Source organism: Eriocheir sinensis, chromosome 25, assembly GCF_024679095.1.
Source record: "Eriocheir sinensis breed Jianghai 21 chromosome 25, ASM2467909v1, whole genome shotgun sequence".
Lineage (NCBI taxonomy): Eukaryota > Metazoa > Arthropoda > Malacostraca > Decapoda > Varunidae > Eriocheir > Eriocheir sinensis.
Window position 1 is genome coordinate 15,423,788 of NC_066533.1, and position 16,230 is coordinate 15,440,017.

The 16,230-nt window shown below is 42.1% G+C and overlaps 2 protein-coding genes across 9 annotated transcripts; one reads left to right on the forward strand and one right to left on the reverse strand.

The window, feature by feature from the left end:
* Window positions 1-1,148: 1,148 nt before the first annotated feature.
* Window positions 1,149-12,118, forward strand: LOC127003469 (cysteine protease ATG4B-like). 8 transcript variants are annotated; one of them, XM_050870198.1, is made up of 11 exons: window positions 1,149-1,263; window positions 2,562-2,691; window positions 3,669-3,767; window positions 4,313-4,477; window positions 4,919-5,096; window positions 5,668-5,747; window positions 6,122-6,231; window positions 6,797-6,875; window positions 7,047-7,201; window positions 7,749-7,905; window positions 8,666-12,118. In XM_050870198.1, exons 1-11 carry the CDS (start codon window positions 1,249-1,251, stop codon window positions 8,728-8,730), a joined length of 1,233 nt encoding a protein of 410 aa, XP_050726155.1. In that variant the 5' UTR covers window positions 1,149-1,248; the 3' UTR covers window positions 8,731-12,118. The 8 variants fall into 8 exon arrangements, with proteins under 8 accessions (XP_050726155.1, XP_050726158.1, XP_050726157.1 ...); XM_050870200.1 differs by having other exon boundaries at window positions 1,247-1,322; XM_050870195.1 differs by lacking the exon at window positions 1,149-1,263 and adding an exon at window positions 1,348-1,568 and having other exon boundaries at window positions 7,749-7,887.
* Window positions 12,119-12,577: 459 nt separating this feature from the next.
* Window positions 12,578-15,107, reverse strand: LOC127003470 (uncharacterized). Its single transcript, XM_050870203.1, has 4 exons — window positions 14,394-15,107; window positions 13,709-13,902; window positions 13,216-13,356; window positions 12,578-12,945 (listed from the first exon to the last, which is right to left on the reverse strand). Exons 1-4 carry the CDS (start codon window positions 14,950-14,952, stop codon window positions 12,757-12,759), a joined length of 1,083 nt encoding a protein of 360 aa, XP_050726160.1. The 5' UTR covers window positions 14,953-15,107; the 3' UTR covers window positions 12,578-12,756.
* Between the last annotated feature and the right edge of the window lie 1,123 nt (window positions 15,108-16,230).

Here is a 16,230-nt window from a genome sequence, read left to right on the forward strand (position 1 = left end):
AAACTTTGGTAGCCCGCGGATATTACATTGGCCCCATGCGTCGGGTTAATGGGTTCACTAATTATACAGGGTTAATTCTCACTCAGCTGTTAATTCATTTTTGGTTCTTGATGGTCCTTAAATTGGGCGTACCTGGGGAAGGTAAACTTTGATAACCCGGATATTACATTGCGTCCAGTTAAATAATGGGTTCACTAATTATACAGGTTAATTCTCACTCAGCTGTTAATTCATTTTGGTTCTTGATGGTCCTTAAATCTAATACCTGGGGAAACCTGAGGAAGGTAAACTGTGGTAACCTAAATGGCTATGCGTCCAGTTAATTAATGGGTTCACTAATTATAAAGGGTTAATTCTCACTTAGCTGTTAATTCCTCTTTATTTCGGGATGGAAGATAAATTGAATTAGTACCTGGGGAAACCTGAGGAAGGTAAACTGTGGTAACCTATATGGCTCTGCGTTGGGTTAATTAATGGGTTCACTAATTATACAGGGTTAATTCTCACTTAGCTGTTAATTCTTCTTTACTTCGGGATATTACACTGGCACCGCGTCGGGTTAATGGGTTCACAAATTATAAATGGTTAATTCTCTCCCACCACAAAAGGCTTTACGGGTCAAACTTTTCCTATATTCTATCTTCATATCACTTTCCATTACCACGTACAATATTTGACCATTATCAATATATGTATAGGAGAGGTATACGAGCATCTTCACAGTTGTTTCGATAATATATTCACTCAAGGAAAGTTGGCAGGCTGATGGGCGCCACGTAATAAAGGTCAATTTGTTTTATTTTCCTACTCTCGTTAATGTGATATGACGTAGTGAGTATAGTAGTAGTATAAATAGATAGATAGATAGATAGATAGATAGTCGTAGTAGTAGTAGTAGTAGTAGCGATCGACGTCGTAGTATAGAGGATACGTCTCTCTCTCTCTCTCTCTCTCTCTCTCTCTCTCTCTCTCTCTCTCTCTCTCTCTCTCTTTTGTAGTGATAACTATAACATATGTGGAGAGAGAGAGAGAGAGAGAGAGAGAGGGAGAGAGAGACTGACTTTTATACGTACTCAAGACTTCATCACCCTACAAGAGACGATGTGATATATTACTTAAATTGAACAACTGGTAAAATAAACCACAAACCCACAGATCACTCACAACAACTTGACACAAATAAAAAAATAAATTACTAGTGAACGTTCCCTTGCCGTGACGTCACAACCAAAACATTGGAGGCCATGGATGACATTATCGCAGGTGACTGGTGACCCCCGCGCCTGGATACACGGGGTGGCGCTGACGCCCTTCCCTTGCAGGCACGGACCAGGCACCACAGCAGAGAGGAGCTGCTGTGGCGGGCGTGCTGTGGCTGGAGGAGGCCGTGGAGCTGCTGTGTGGAGGGGAAAGGGTTGAAAGGGATGAGTCATTAGCGCGAGGGTGGCACAAAGAGGGTCACTGCTGGGTGGTTTGCGAGGCGTGGTCCGTGGCACTGTGGGGTCCTGGCACCAGCTATGAGTGTGTTGTGTTGGTTTTGTGTTCGTGGCCTGGAGTGTAGGCGAGGGGTGGGTGTGGCCCAGATACATATGTAGTGAAGATTTTCAACTATCACTTGCTGGTCAGGGCTTGTTCGCCTCTTGTTTTGTCAGGGGTGTTAAGGGGGACAGAACTCCCTGTGGATGTGTTATGAATATTTATTTATCTGTTTTACAGTGACCCTAAAAGATGGTCTCACCTAAATGGGTGACAGCTACACCCATTCAGGTCACAGAGACAGGCTTATTAGGACAGTAATTTTTCTGAGGGGAGCTCTGCTCCCTTCCCCTCAGCTAAACAAAATACTGTGGAGCATATTATTTTATATTAAAAAAACAATACATGGGTGTTACCATGGAGCCCATTACTGATTGAAAGTCTCAAAATACCTCACTGAATTATCATGTTTACTGGTTGCTCATCTACCAAACACAGTGTTCATCATAAATTATGTCATATGCAAGTCATATTTATTAAATTATGTGAGCAGGACATCTCAGAAATAGTAAACAATGACATATTAGTAGCTTTTATGCATTTTCTACAACTCACATTACCATCTTGTTATAATAGGATTACATGTTATTTAAGGTATCACATAAGGGGCAGTGGATGTAAGTGCTCTATGTATAATTTATCTTTCAGTTACAGGGAGGATCTTTGATTGAATAAGAATGTGGCACTCTATTGACCGAGTGTTTTTTTTATATGGAGTTGGTAATTGGGAGGGATTCGGGTGTTCCATGTATGTCTTGAGATGAAGAGGTGATCCCCAAACAAACAAAAAAAAAGAAGAAAAAAAAAAAGTTTCAGGAAATCTAGAATCCCTTTGCCTTTCTGTTTTAGCGTGTGCCTGAACCATGAGTGGTGTGACCCATGAACCAAGCCTTGAAACACTATAGAGTTCAGTCCCTTAATCTTTTCATTCTAGAGTATAGTTGATAAATAGATGACATGACCCAAGAATAATGACCAGAACCTTTGACTTTATAGAGTTGAATCCCTTTGTCTTTTCTTTATAGAGTATGATTGAGAGATGGATCCCTAGAGTTCCATACAGCTGGCGCAGATACCTCCTTTGGATCATACACGCCCTCGAACCTTACCTTTCTATAATATTTGGGCGGCTGCATTACCTGTTTGAGATGATAGGTACGTTAGCAACCACCAGGGACTGAGAGTGAGTGGCGGTGAGCCCCCCCCTCTCTCTCCCCCCCCTCCCCCCTGTGTCCGCTGGTGGTGCTGTTGTGTATATAAACGAATGCCGTCACGCTTCAATCACACTGTTGTATTGTAGGTTTGTTCACACTTTGATGGGCATGGTTGTTAACTGTATATTACCACTACTACTGCCACTGCTGTTATTGACGTATCCAGATTGTCTTATTTTTTTCCACCCCCCCCCCCCCATGTGATCAAGGTCTTTTATGGGAGGTCTTATGCCATCCTTTCAATACTGGTCCGCCAGCTATTGTGTTTTGCTCCGCTGAATGCCTGCCACATGTGAGTTGATGAGTGTGTTAGTAGTCGTTCGTCTCCACCGTATATTTTGGACAGCGATATTTTTTTTTTTCCCTGTGCACACCCTGTCAGTTATATTTTTACTACCACTAGGACGCTCAAATGTTGACCAGTGTAAAGAATTTTGATGTGTAAAGCAGTTGTTTTTCCAATAGATTTTATACTTGTCATTCCATTCATGTAAATATCTGTATGTAGGACATTCAAAGATAAAAGTATTAACAATTTTGATGTATAAAGGAAATTTTTTGATAGAGTTCATATATACTAGTCACTCCAATTGTGTAAATATGTGTATGTTGGCGTCTGCTACAGTGTAAAGCCCTGTTTACTCTGTGCCGACTCTGGGCCACGACAACCCAGCCACTCGGGGTATACGAGGTCTTGGGTGTGAAAAGTTGATGTGAAAAGGTCGCACATGGTCGGAGTGAGATCTAGAAACGATCACTGGATGCTGATTTGGCACAGTGTGAAGGAGGCCTAAAAGTCACTGGGTTGTCATGGCCCAGAGTCGGCACAGTGTGAAGGGGGTGTAAGTGTTCCTGAGACAGTGTGCTGTGTGTCAGGGAGTGTGAGAGGTGTGTGTTATCAGGCCAACCTACTTCCAGCGTGCATGGCCTATGAGGGGGCGCTGAGTGAGCCCGAAGACTTCCCCAAATCAGATGAACCTGTGTGGATCCTTGGGAAGCAATACTCAACCCAGAAGAGTAAGTAACAGCTTGGCCAGACTTATGTCCATACTCTTAAGTGTGCTGGTCTCCCATTACGACTATCAACAAGGCCACAGAGAAGACTAACCTGATTTTCATGCATTATTTTTCCCAAGATGCAGAGGCCTCATAAAACTATCAGTAGGATCACTAAGCAGTCCATGGAAATCTCTGCAACTTATACAAGAGGCTTCTCAAACAGGCGAACTGAATTTCTGATACATTAAAAAATACAGTCTTTAGACACTTTATAAATGGCTGAAAATTGTCTGCAGTAATAGATCTCTTTCCCCATTTTGCCTGGCTGAAGATTTTTTTTTAATTAGAGGACAAAAAAAGGTAGATTTTGGAACTAAGATTAGATTTTGTGGCATAAATGATCTCTATTTTGGTGTGAATTCTTGTACAAACATAAATGCAGGTGAATAGTCTGTGGATTAGTTGTGTCTATGTTCATTGTTTTTCCATTTGGTGTAACGCTTCACGCCTACCTTTTTGTACCCTTCCATCTCTATTTCTCTTCCACTCCTCTCTCCCTCTAGACTTGGAGGCCCTTCGGAGCGACGTACAGTCTCGGATATGGCTGACGTACCGGAGGAACTTCCCACCCATCGGGGACTCCGGCTACACCTCGGACAAGGGCTGGGGCTGCATGCTGCGTTGCGGACAGATGGTTCTGGCTGAGGCGCTGATCAGGAGGCATCTTGGTGAGGGCAATATGAACTTATTTTTATTACTTTAACACAGAAGGTGATGTTTGCCTGGATTAACATAGTATAGAGCAAGAAAAAATGGGAGCAAAACCAATTATCACCAGAAAATTAGATTAACCATATTTGTCACAGGAGAAGGTCATGTCTGTCTGCTTCCACATATGAGGCATCTAGGATCAGAAGGCTGTAAGTGACGCCTTCTGGAAAATACACGCAGGCATATAAAATTTATTTTTCGTTGCTCCCAAACAAATAAAGATTACTCCTTAACAGTCTACCATACTTGCAAGACATATGTACACTCACCATGGGACAGAAAAAAGTATGGGAAGGAGAATTATATATTTAGCTTAATTTTCTGCTACCATCTGATCCTGGATGCCTCATGTAAGACCAGTAATTCCTTGATATATTTGTCCCTCTTCCCACCACCAGGCCGGGAGTGGGTGTGGGGGACGGATGCCAAGGACGACACATACCTGAGGGTGCTGCGTATGTTCGAGGACCACAATCTGGCCACCTTCTCCCTGCACATCATCTCCCAGCTCGGGGTGGACGAGGGGAAGCCCATTGGAGAGTGGTACGGCCCCAACACTGTCGCCCAAGTGCTCAGGTGTGTAGCTTTTGGGAGGGTGTTGATTAACCAGGTGTGGCTTGGGGAATTAAGTGAAAGTTATGTGTGATGGTGTAGGTAATGGGGTGGTAAAATTATCAACACCATTACTGTCATCATCATCGTCATTTTAACCCGTTTCAAGTCCACAGAAAGACATAGGCCACTTTCAATGTCCTCCACCTCTTTCTAGTCTTAGTGTACCCCCATTTTTTTTTTTCTACAGTAAAGGAAACAGCTCAAGGGCAAAATAAAGAGGACCACCCCCCCTGCTAATCACTGCTCCTATATAAAAGAGGAGTGGTCAAAAGAGAGGTCAATTTTGAGCGGAGAGATGCCCTGATACTCTCCTCTTGAATGCTATAATTTCATATTTCCACCCAGCTTTCAATCTGCCCAAACCTCTGCAATATCTGGATTACATTAGTTGTCTGTTGGTTATTTGTTCTATATATGGAATGCCCTGCCCAAGTCCATCTCTTGTTCTTAATCGTCATTCCTATTCCTATTTTCCTTTTGATTTCTCTTCCGTGAGTTGGGTTTTAACTGATCATAACCTCCGACCCCACAGGAAGCTGACGCCCTTTGACGAGTGGAACAACTTCAGCGTCAACGTGGCCATGGACAACATAGTGATCATGGACGAGATTAGTAAGAGTGGCGATGGCTGTGTTGTGACGATGGTGGTGATGATATTTTTGTTAGTGATAGGTTACAGCCACAGCGATGATAATGATGAAGTAGTTAATGAAGTAGAGATGAAGGTTAATTCCTCTATCATTTGTGGATATTAACGTGTATTATTAATGTAGTTAGTTGTGGTTATTAATGAAGTAGTTAGAGTAATAGCCAGCATGTAGGGACTCAATTTTTTTTTTGTGGATATTAATGAGATTGAGGTTGGAGAAATAAGAGAGTACCATTTTAGGAGGAGTTTTGCAGTTCTTTTTCCCATTTTTTGTTTGCTCTTGACTTCTTCCTCTGAGGACAAAAAAATATAACACCCTTTCCTCCTCCTCCTCTAGGGTGCAGTTGCCAGGGGGAGGGCGACCGCATGTGGCGCCCACTCCTCCTCTTCATTCCGCTGCGCCTCGGACTCGCCGAGATGAACCCTCTCTACTTCTCAGGCATCAAGGTGAGTCACGATGAGTCAGGACAGCCCAGCCTAAGTACTAGTGTCTGGGGAACCGTGATGGCGTGGAGGGGGGGAAGGACAAGAAGAGAGAGGGTCAGGTGGAAAAATGGAACTGAGAGACATGAGGCAGTTGGGTCTGGAGGAAGAGGATGCTCAAGTAGATTAGGTTAGTTTGTGCCGGCTTTGGTTTTCTTTGGTTGGCGATTCATAATTGACCTCTTTTCTTGCCACTCGTTTTCTTTGGTTCTTCAGGGGTAGTGCTTGGCATTTATTTATTTATTTATTTTTTTATTTATTTTTTTTTTTTTTGGTCATAAGCCATTTCCTTTACTGTTAAAAAAAATGTGAGTAGGATTTGGAATAGGGACAGCCCTCGCCCTCCCCCCCTCCCCCCCACACACACATACTTATAAGGTCACTACCAGTCTGTTTATTAGAGGGGAAATGATGCTTGGTCCATATTTTTTCCATGATCCATTTGCACATATTTATTTTTACGAACTGAGGCTATTTTGTTTTTCAGCAAGCATACTTTTTAATCCGGCATTCTTTTTTATGTTTTCAGAAATACTTCAAAATGCCTCAGTCGCTGGGGCTCATAGGAGGGAAGCCCAACCATGCCTCGTACTTCATTGGCTTCATGGGTGAGGCCTGTGTGTCTTTGTCGTGATGGAACTTTAATTTTAGTCTTAATATAACCAGCCTCTTCTTTTTTTCCTTCTTCTCTTCTTCTTTCCATTTATTTTCTAACACTTGTAGTTGTAGACGCATCATACGAGGCAAGTGTTTCAGGTGTTCCATGTGTGTTCCCGCAGGTGACGAGGTGGTGTACCTTGACCCACACACGACCCAGGATGCCGGGACGGTGGGGCGCAAGGAATCAGAGGAGGAGCTGGAGATGGACAGGTCACACCACTGTTCCTTTGCCCAGCGGATGCCTCTGGAATACCTCGACCCCTCCCTCGCCCTGGTGAGAGAAGGGAGAGAGAGGAGAGAAAGAATAGTTTAATACCCAAGTTTGTTTACATTTTATTTTTTTGTCATGGATAAGAGGAAGAGGGAGATGTTTTATATTTATAGATAGAAATTGCATTGTTTTACCAGATATTCAGTTGTATAACTTTAATTTTTATCTACTTTGTTACCTCTGTATGGTCTATTAGGTGTGGTTACTGCATCTTACATCCTTTATTTCTTCTATTTTTTTTATCCTCATTTAATATCCTTATTGTCCTTTATGGGGTTTGATGGGCTACGAATCTCTCCCACTCTTAATGATTTCTTTCCTTACATCTTCTATCACTCGGCAAGCTCCTTAAGCACAAGCAGAGAGTATCAGGACATCTCTCCTCCCAAAATTGACCTCTCTTTCGACCACTCCTCTTTACTCATTTATATAGGAACAGTGATTAGTGGGCTTTTCTTCATTGTTTTCTTTTTTTTTGCCCTTGAGCTGCTCCCTGTACAGTAAACAAAACAAAAGACAAACAAACAAAAAAACGATCCTCTCCTTTCAGTGTTTTTATTGCGGCACCGAGAAGGAGTTTGACGACCTGTGTAACCGCATGCGCCAAGAGCTGATAGACTCGGAGAAGACGCCCCTCTTCGAGCTGGTCCCCACTCGGCCACCCTACATGCGAGACGACGCCACAGCCGGTGGGGCCACGGGCATCAGTGGGTATCTGGGCACACTGCTTGACCCATTCTGGTTGTTGACCTTAAATTGGGGATTGTTGAGGATTTGCATGACAGTGGACCTTATATTAAATGCAAGGCAGAAATATAAGCAAAATGGAGGTGTTATTTTAATGGGATTTATGGATTTGGGACTGGTGGGGCTTTTTTTGTAGTGAGTGTGTGTGTGTGTGTGTGTGTTTCGGGTCAATATCATAAGACTTTCACTTCTCACATCAGCTGTTTCTAAAGGTCAAAGTGGGGGTCAGTCAGGTTGTAATGGAGGTCTTATTAGGTTTATGGTACAGAAGAAGGGTCACACTACCACCAGGGTCATAAAACTACTCCTGGACACGCCCCAAACTCCTACGAAAGCCTTGTCAAATATCGTTACCTTTGTAAAGAAACTGCCTAAGTCATATTTTCTACTTTTCAGGAAATTAGAAAAGAACTGTCATTATCTCATTTGGCTTAAGAGTTAGGCAGAAATGAAAAGGCCAATTCTAGAACACTTAAACCCTGACTAACGAAGGCAACTATACAAAAATGGGTGTCATGTTGAAAAATTGATGTAGACAAAAACCTAAAAGTCGCTGAAAAGTGACTTAGGGGATTATTTTATGAGGGTGACGATGTGTGAATATGTTAATGAAGGGTCAACCGTATTATTTATTTTATCTGCAGTATGACTTAAAATTGAAGAATGATGATATTTCGCTCATTCTCCGTATACCTTTTTTTTTCTCTCTCTCTCTCTCAGGCATGGACTTGGAGGACCACCGCCTGGATTCCGAGGACGACGAGGAGTTCGAGGTCCTGCAGTGATGGTGCGCGGCGGAGAGGTCGTGATAGTGCATTCTCAGCCCCCTCACTGGTGGCGCTCTCCCCCTAGTACAGCGACGCCACAATGTCACACCCCAATCAACTAATCAATTTCCCCGTTCCCTTCTCCTATAATTCCTTCCCCTCCTGTCTCTCTCCGGCATATGACCACAGATGTTGCGCCGACTAAACGGAACTTTCCAACTTTTCCCCGTCACACAGAGGCCCAGTCACGTCCTTCCGTTGTCCGACTCATGATATTTTACGTCATGTTCGTTTTTGCTTGACCGGTGGAAGGAGAGTTTTTATAGAATGGCCATGACAGAAGTTTCTATTTGTCTTGATAATCCACAGTACAGTTTTGCATATCTGATTTTTCTCATAGTAAAGTAAATTCAAAGTTAGACATGGACACTTCATCCTCAGTCTCTATTCACATTACATCATTGCATATATGGTTTTTATTTCATATAGGTAAATCCACATGTTCTTACTCTTATTTCTCAGCCTCTATTCACAGTATATCATTGCATCTTCTGATTTTATCTCCTAACACATTCCCACATTTAAATCTCTCATCCTCTTCTAATTACAGTACACTCTTCCGTATCTCATGTTCTCACCTCATGGTTAAGTAAATTCACAACTAGACTCGTTCCTACACTCACCTCTCAGCCTCTCTTCACAGTATCACTTCATCATCTAATTAGTGACTGGTATAAATAGATTAACAAGACTCCCTATCTGCTATTTACACCACTATCCACTATTCATCTACTATTCACAAAGGGGTTCAAAGTCTGCTCAGATATGTAACCTGTTCTCTGTTCATCACTCCCTGGCTGGATGATAACTGGGTACTGGAACTTGCAGAGGTGCCAGATCATCCCACCCAGTCTCTTATATTTCCTGATTTCCGACCCCAAAACTGTCTCTTGCACCCCAATAATGTGATTAATTTATAGTCAGCGTTAAAATCGTTAATTCCTGCTGTCTTCTGGTAATTGTTTAGTGTCAAAAAACAGTAAATACGATACTTATGAGTACAACAATCTGGCAACGTTGATTGGAAGGCATGGAAGGGTGACAACAGAAATTAGTAATGCTGTTGACTGGTAAAATGGAGTAGCAGTAGACACATTCCACACACAGGCAGCACCACCCTCGGCCACTTGGGGAACATTCAACTTTAGCTGTTCAGAGTCGATGGTAATTTGTCGTTCTTCACTTTCTCACCCATGGTTAATTCGTTACTGTGACTTAAATGTTCAGCGAGTTTGAAAGAATTTAGTACGAACCCAAACACGGCCAAGTGTCGATGATGATGCCAAGTTTATTAAAAGGACATCAGGAGGCTATTCATGAAAGCAATCAAGACTCACTCACTCACTACGATGTTTTGAATTAAGTGAATCGAGGAGTGTTATCAAGGCTAACATCGTAATTGTTGACGGCCCTCGCAGAGCGCTGTACTAGCAGTGGAGCGGGGTCTGAAGCCTCATCAATGGTAAACGGTAACGATGAGTGCTTTTAAGAGGGGAAGTATCAAGACACCTCTCTAATTGAATATGATTGTCTTATATGGCTACTTTATTGTCTTTTTGGTGGGAGTAGCGATATAGCAGTCTTCTTAATCCTTTTTTTATTTTGTGGCCTTGATCTGCCTCCTGTACTGTAAAAAAAGAACATAGCACGATAGCCTCTTTCGACAATATCTTCTGTCTTCTTTCGTGGGAGCTGCACAATGGGAGTCTTTTTTTAATCCCTTATTTTCCTATTGAGCTACTTCCTTTCCTATAAAAAAGAGCATCACACAAGAGCTCTCTATGGTAATTGGGTTAACTAATATGGCATAAGGTCTGTTAAGTATGTTAGAGACTCGAAAAGTTAAGAGAAAGATGCAGCCAGTCGTTTCATGTGGTCAATCTTGCTGCTCCTTGAATCCCTACATTATCAGAGGTCATAAACACTGTCATTCTGGTACTAGTGTTTCCGTTTTAGGGTCCCACATTTAGCTCATCACTGCTGCCATTCACTGTGGGTATCTCATGACCTGCACCACAAGCCACCACCCACATACACTTAAGTTGTTGTTGAGGGGACGTCAGCCACCAGTGAGCGAGTTCAGCACAACCTTGAGTGAAAAAGAAGAGAATAAATGTTTTGATGTCAGCGTGTATGTGATGGGCTCCTCGGTACTTCAGGTTCCAAATATTTTTCTCAGATGTTACGGTTACGAGGGAGTTCCGTCAGTGGGCTTTCTATATACTTGTTGTTGGTGATTCAGTGTGTGTATGTGTGGTATGTCATTGTGCGCCGTATTAAAAGTCGAATCCGAGAATCTTCGGGTCCCTACAAAGTTCGGTTTAGGAAGGAGAGAAAGAGAGGGACGAAGGAAGGGAACATACATGAGAAGTTAGTGAAAGTGAAAGGAATAGAGAAAGGAAGTAAGAGGGAAATATTGATAATAGAAACAAGAATGAAAGGAAATGCAAGTGGTAAATAGTGATGAGAAGAAGGAAAGGAAAGAGATGGAAGAAAGGGTGAGAGGAATAGGGAGGAAGGAGAGCGAGAGAGGGAAAGCGAGTAGGAGGAAAGGGATGAATGGGAAAGAAAAATAATAAAATGAAAAGGGAATGGGAAAAAGTGAAATATTCGTTAAAAAAAAGAGGGGAGAAAATCGGGAGGGAGATGCACATGCTGAAAGACACGTGGATCGATAAATAGATAAATATAATGATGAATAGATAGTGAGGAAAAACAACTTGAGTGAGAGTATTACAAGTTGAGTTCGAGAAGTTTCGGGTCACTACAATGTTACTCATCCTGAACTCTGTAAGGACCTGAAACTACTCTAATTCGACTTGTAATGTGGCCCCTAAAACAAAATCTGTGTGGACCCGAAACTTCATGGATTCGACTTGTAACATGGCCCTCAGTCCTATGTCGTTATCTTCCAATTCACCGCCTCCTGTGTGGTTTCGAGGTGTCATAGGCAGCCTAGATACTTTAACGAGGCTCTTGGAGTTATAGAAATTGTTATGCTTGCAGGCGTTTTATAGATTCCTATTTCTGGCGACAGAGTGATGCAACTGAGCATGGAAAACAGCCTTCGTGTTGAGCCATTGTTGTGCAAGGTATGCATGTGGGGGCGACACTGTGTTCTCTTTTAAGTGTACATGCTTCTTGTTAAACACACACACACACACACACACACACACACACACATATACTCACACACCCACACGCACACAGCTTGTTTTAATTACCGCAGCCACAGTTGTATATACTTTTGTACAAACTATGTTGTCACTCACGTTTTATCATTTTGAAAAGTACGTAAAAATTATTTGTAACTTGCAAGTAGATATTTAAAAAGAAAATGATTCGAGCACAGTGTTTTATTTCCTATAGATTTTAGGGGAGAGACTGTGTAGGTGTGTCATATCTAACCCGTCCACTGCGGTTGGCACGGATTTGGCCTTCACTGGTTCCATTCCTGTAACTTGGTGATGTCTTCTTGTAGGAAACCCGCAGCCAAGGGGTTAAGGCGAGGTCAGAACCATATGAGACTTGTATAAAATGTAGGGGTTGTAATAATAGGGGATGTGTGCAGTAAGGGTTAGAAAGAGAAGCAGGGAATGAATGTAAATTGACCTCTCTTTTGGCTACTCTTTACTTTTATCTTTTATAGGAGCGGCGAGTAGCGGGCTTTCTTTTTGTTGCCCTTGAGCCGTGTCCTCTAATGTAAAAAAGAAAAAGAAAAAAAAAAGAAAACCCATGGATCTTGGTTGCTCACTGATAGAAGGAGACCACAGATGACTAGAGAGGCACAATGATACATCTCCCATTAAGAAATAACAAACTTTATGTACATTTAACATTACATAGTACGTGAGCTGAAAGGCAAGAGATTATCATATCAAGACCAATGCATCAATATTCTCCTTAATACGTAAACAGTACCATTATCGCACCACTGGACTTATTATTCTCTAAAGTGTGAAGATGTAGAGATTATCACTTCCTTCACTTTGCCTCATCACTCCTGGACTCCTTATCTGGTGCCTGGTGACCCTCCTGAGCTGCCTCCTTGTCCTCCTCTTTCAGTACCGGAGGTGCGATGTAAAACCGAATGTCGTCCAGCTTCTCGTGGCGCTGCATAATCCGACCTTTGTGCTGTTTGATCTCCTCCTCTATTGTGGAGAACACCTTTTCCTGTTGTGAGAGACTTCATGAGCACAGGCATTTATTCTTTGTACTGATTGGCAGAAAGAAGATTAGAGATGAAGCCATGGAAAGGTATATACAAATCTTGGTACTGACTTGTTTGTTTTTATTGAGAGCCATGAAAGAGCATAAAGGGAAAATAATGAATTGCTGAAGACCTGGAGTCCCCTTCTCTTAACTTATTTCTTCAGTTTTGGAGAGTAGCCATTTGGTTTATTGAAGGTAATGGGCAATCTCTGAGTAATAAAACCAGCTTACCATATCCTCCTTTGAAGATCTTTTTGCGGCAATGCTGACTTTGACCTGGTGACCTTTGCTGAGCCACTTGGTAACGCTGTGCAGCTTGATGGCCAGGTCATGCTGGGATATGTTCCCACCGATGGCCAAGATCTTCTCGTCCTGGTATGAAGATTAGAAGAAAGGAATTTTACACGACAGGTACTGCTTAAATATCACCTGTTTTATGTTAGCCCCTTGACGGAGGATTTCCTACAAGAAGACATCACCAAGCTACAGGAGTGGAGCAATAAGTGGCTGCTACAATTCAATGAGGAAAAATGTAGTCATGCATCTTGGGAGGGGATATTCAGCATACCAATACCACGTGGGATACACTCAACTATCCACCACAGAGCCAGAGAAAGACCTGGGGGTATATGTCACCAGGCTACCAGTGAAGGCCAAATCTGTGCCAATTGCAGCGGATGGGTTAAAAAATAAATAAATAAATAAAGAGCTTCAATTATATTACCTTAGTACCCACTGCAGATTTCTTCTCACTCTTCTTTGACTTGATCTGCTCCTCGAAGAACTGCTTGCCCGTCAGCAGTCTGTACACATCCTTGCTGCCCTTGGTCAGGTTCGGGTCCTCCACCTTTACAAGCTTCAGGTCGCGCCGTTTGGCCAGTTTCTCCGCCTGGTGCAAGCCCATCTTCGACACCTTGTCTTTGGGGGAATGTGCTGATTAATGTTTTATGTTTGGGGAATGAGGATTTACCTAATTCTTTTTTAATGTTTTGTAAAGGGGAAAAGCATATGAAGTTTTATGATGCTATGTTCATGTATATATATTAGAATGTATGTACAATAGAGCCTGTGTGGTTATATAATAGACATCAAGTATCCTGCTCCTCATCAATATTACTAGTTTCTTTAATAATAATAACAAAGATGATCACTGACGTAACTGAAAGCAACAGGAACAATGACTGTGAACTACATCAATGACAACTTAAGACAATGATTACTAATGATAACTATAAAGAAGAAAAGTGACAATGAATCATGACAAACAGTAACATTTATGATGAATAAGATAACAGCTTGACGAGAACAACGGCGGACACACAACTAATAAAAACAATGAATAAACAGTGACAATACACAGCACCAATAAATACAAGAGCTACAAGAGAAACAATGCCCGCCACACCTACCTTCAGTATCTATAACCGTGATAAACGACGTCACATACTCCTTCTTCTTCTTCTTGTTAAGGTCTTCGCCATCAATCTTGCTCCTGATCTTGAAGGCTAAGGGTGAGGTGCTGATATGGGCTGAGGGGATCTTGGAGGCTATGGGTGAGAAGCTGGTATGGGCTGAGAGGATTTTGGAGGCTATGGGCGAGGTGCTGATATGGGCTGAGGGGATCTTGGAGGCTATGGGTGAGAAGCTGGTATGGGCTGAGAGGATTTTGGAGGCTATGGGCGAGGTGCTGATATGGGCTGAGGGGATCTTGAAGGCTAATGGAGAGACAGTATGGGAGGAGAGAAGAAAAGGATGGAGGGATGGAGAAGGAAGGAGAGGGATGGAGGTAACTAGGGAACGGTGACATGACTTACGAGAGGCCAGATGAAGGTGACGACATGAATTAAAGTGAATGGAAGGTGAAAGGGAGGGAAGAGAGGACGGTAAAAAGGAATTCTGGGCACTCGTAACCACCAGCACATCCCTTATCTGCCTCAACACACCTCGTACATGCAAAGTTCTCGCCATTTTGCCTTTTAATATTCACTCCTACGCCTTAAACATGCTATATACTTGTTATTTGGCTTAAAAAACACGTTCAGGCTTCCATTTAGACTTAATTCTTAAAATACGTGTTAGGATTCTGGCAAAGCTCTCCAAGAAGTAACATCAAAACATTATCTTATGTGTTACTAAACTCTTAACAACGATTGGTAGTAGCTTCTAAGTTAACATAAGCATAAAGTCTCTCTACTCTGCTCCATGGAAGTGTAATATAGCGTTTATTTCCATCAAAAAGGCTAATAATCGTGTTTTCAGTACTGTCCTCATCTCGAGATTGGTCTAAAATCGTAAACAATGTTGCTATTTCCAATGACCGACAAATGATCTTATAAATTACTCCTTTTTCTCCTATATATCTTTCCTCCCTCTTGTGTTATAGTTGATCTGTAATTATTTATTTCCTAAATCAGTGAAAATGAGAGGAAACTACTTTCTATTTCTCCTTATCCTCGTTACGTAGCGCCATTGAAGTTATCTAGGTCAGAATTTGCTTCAAGATAGGAATTGCAGCATTTATTAATTATTATTTAATGCTGAAATCCATAACAAGTGCTGAAACCCAACGTGGAGGCTGCAAAATAACACAAAAAAACACGGAGCCCTACATATCACAAACATTCTAGTATAACTCTTCATGTAGGTTATTTGAGCCAAAGTCAATTACCTGAACCATTGCCTCATTTCAAATTGCAAAGCACATGCTGCAACCTATCGTGAGGGCCATGAAAAAGAAGTCATAAGGGTCAAATTCGGTTTTACTACGACCCGCGGAAATGCACCAATCAGAGAGCAGGAAACGAAATTGTCCGTGACGTCATGAGCGGGAACCAATGCAAAAAGTCGATAAAAACGCCAATAAATAGATAATAAAAGCTAACCAAAAATAAAGAGAAAGTCAGAGGAGAGATATTACATAAAAAACCCGATAAAGAAGCCATAAGGGTCAAAATCAGTGTTTCTGGGACCCGCGGAAATGCACCAATCAGAGAGCAGGAAATAAACTTGCCCGTGACGTCATGGGCACGAACCAATAAAAAGCTGATAAAGAACCCAATAAATGCATAAACAAAAGTAAATCGAGATAAACAGAAAAACAGAAGAAAGTTAACACATAAAGAAGCCATAAGGGTGAAAATAGGGCTACCTGGGACACGAAAGAGGGAACCAATCAGCGACCCGGAAACGATCTTGCCTGTAACGTCATGAGGGGGAACCAATGAAAAGCTGATAAAAAGCCAATAA

What these genes read in the sequence shown, in the direction of transcription:
- LOC127003469 (XM_050870194.1), top strand. Translation starts at nt 1,518, where the DNA reads ATGAGTGTGTTGTGTTGGTTTTGTGTTCGTGGCCTGGAGTGTAGGCGA. An exon ending in TTACCTGTTTGAGATGATAG is followed by an intron (nt 2,692 to 3,668) that starts GTACGTTAGCAA and finishes ACCTACTTCCAG; the next exon opens with CGTGCATGGCCTATGAGGGG. An exon ending in CGGTGGGGCCACGGGCATCA is followed by an intron (nt 7,906 to 8,665) that starts GTGGGTATCTGG and finishes TCTCTCTCTCAG; the next exon opens with GCATGGACTTGGAGGACCAC.
- LOC127003470 (XM_050870203.1), bottom strand. Translation starts at nt 14,952, where the DNA reads ATGGCGAGAACTTTGCATGTACGAGGTGTGTTGAGGCAGATAAGGGAT. An exon ending in AATCTGCAGTGGGTACTAAG is followed by an intron (nt 13,357 to 13,708) that starts GTAATATAATTG and finishes TCTTCATACCAG; the next exon opens with GACGAGAAGATCTTGGCCAT. An exon ending in GATCTTCAAAGGAGGATATG is followed by an intron (nt 12,946 to 13,215) that starts GTAAGCTGGTTT and finishes CTCTCACAACAG; the next exon opens with GAAAAGGTGTTCTCCACAAT.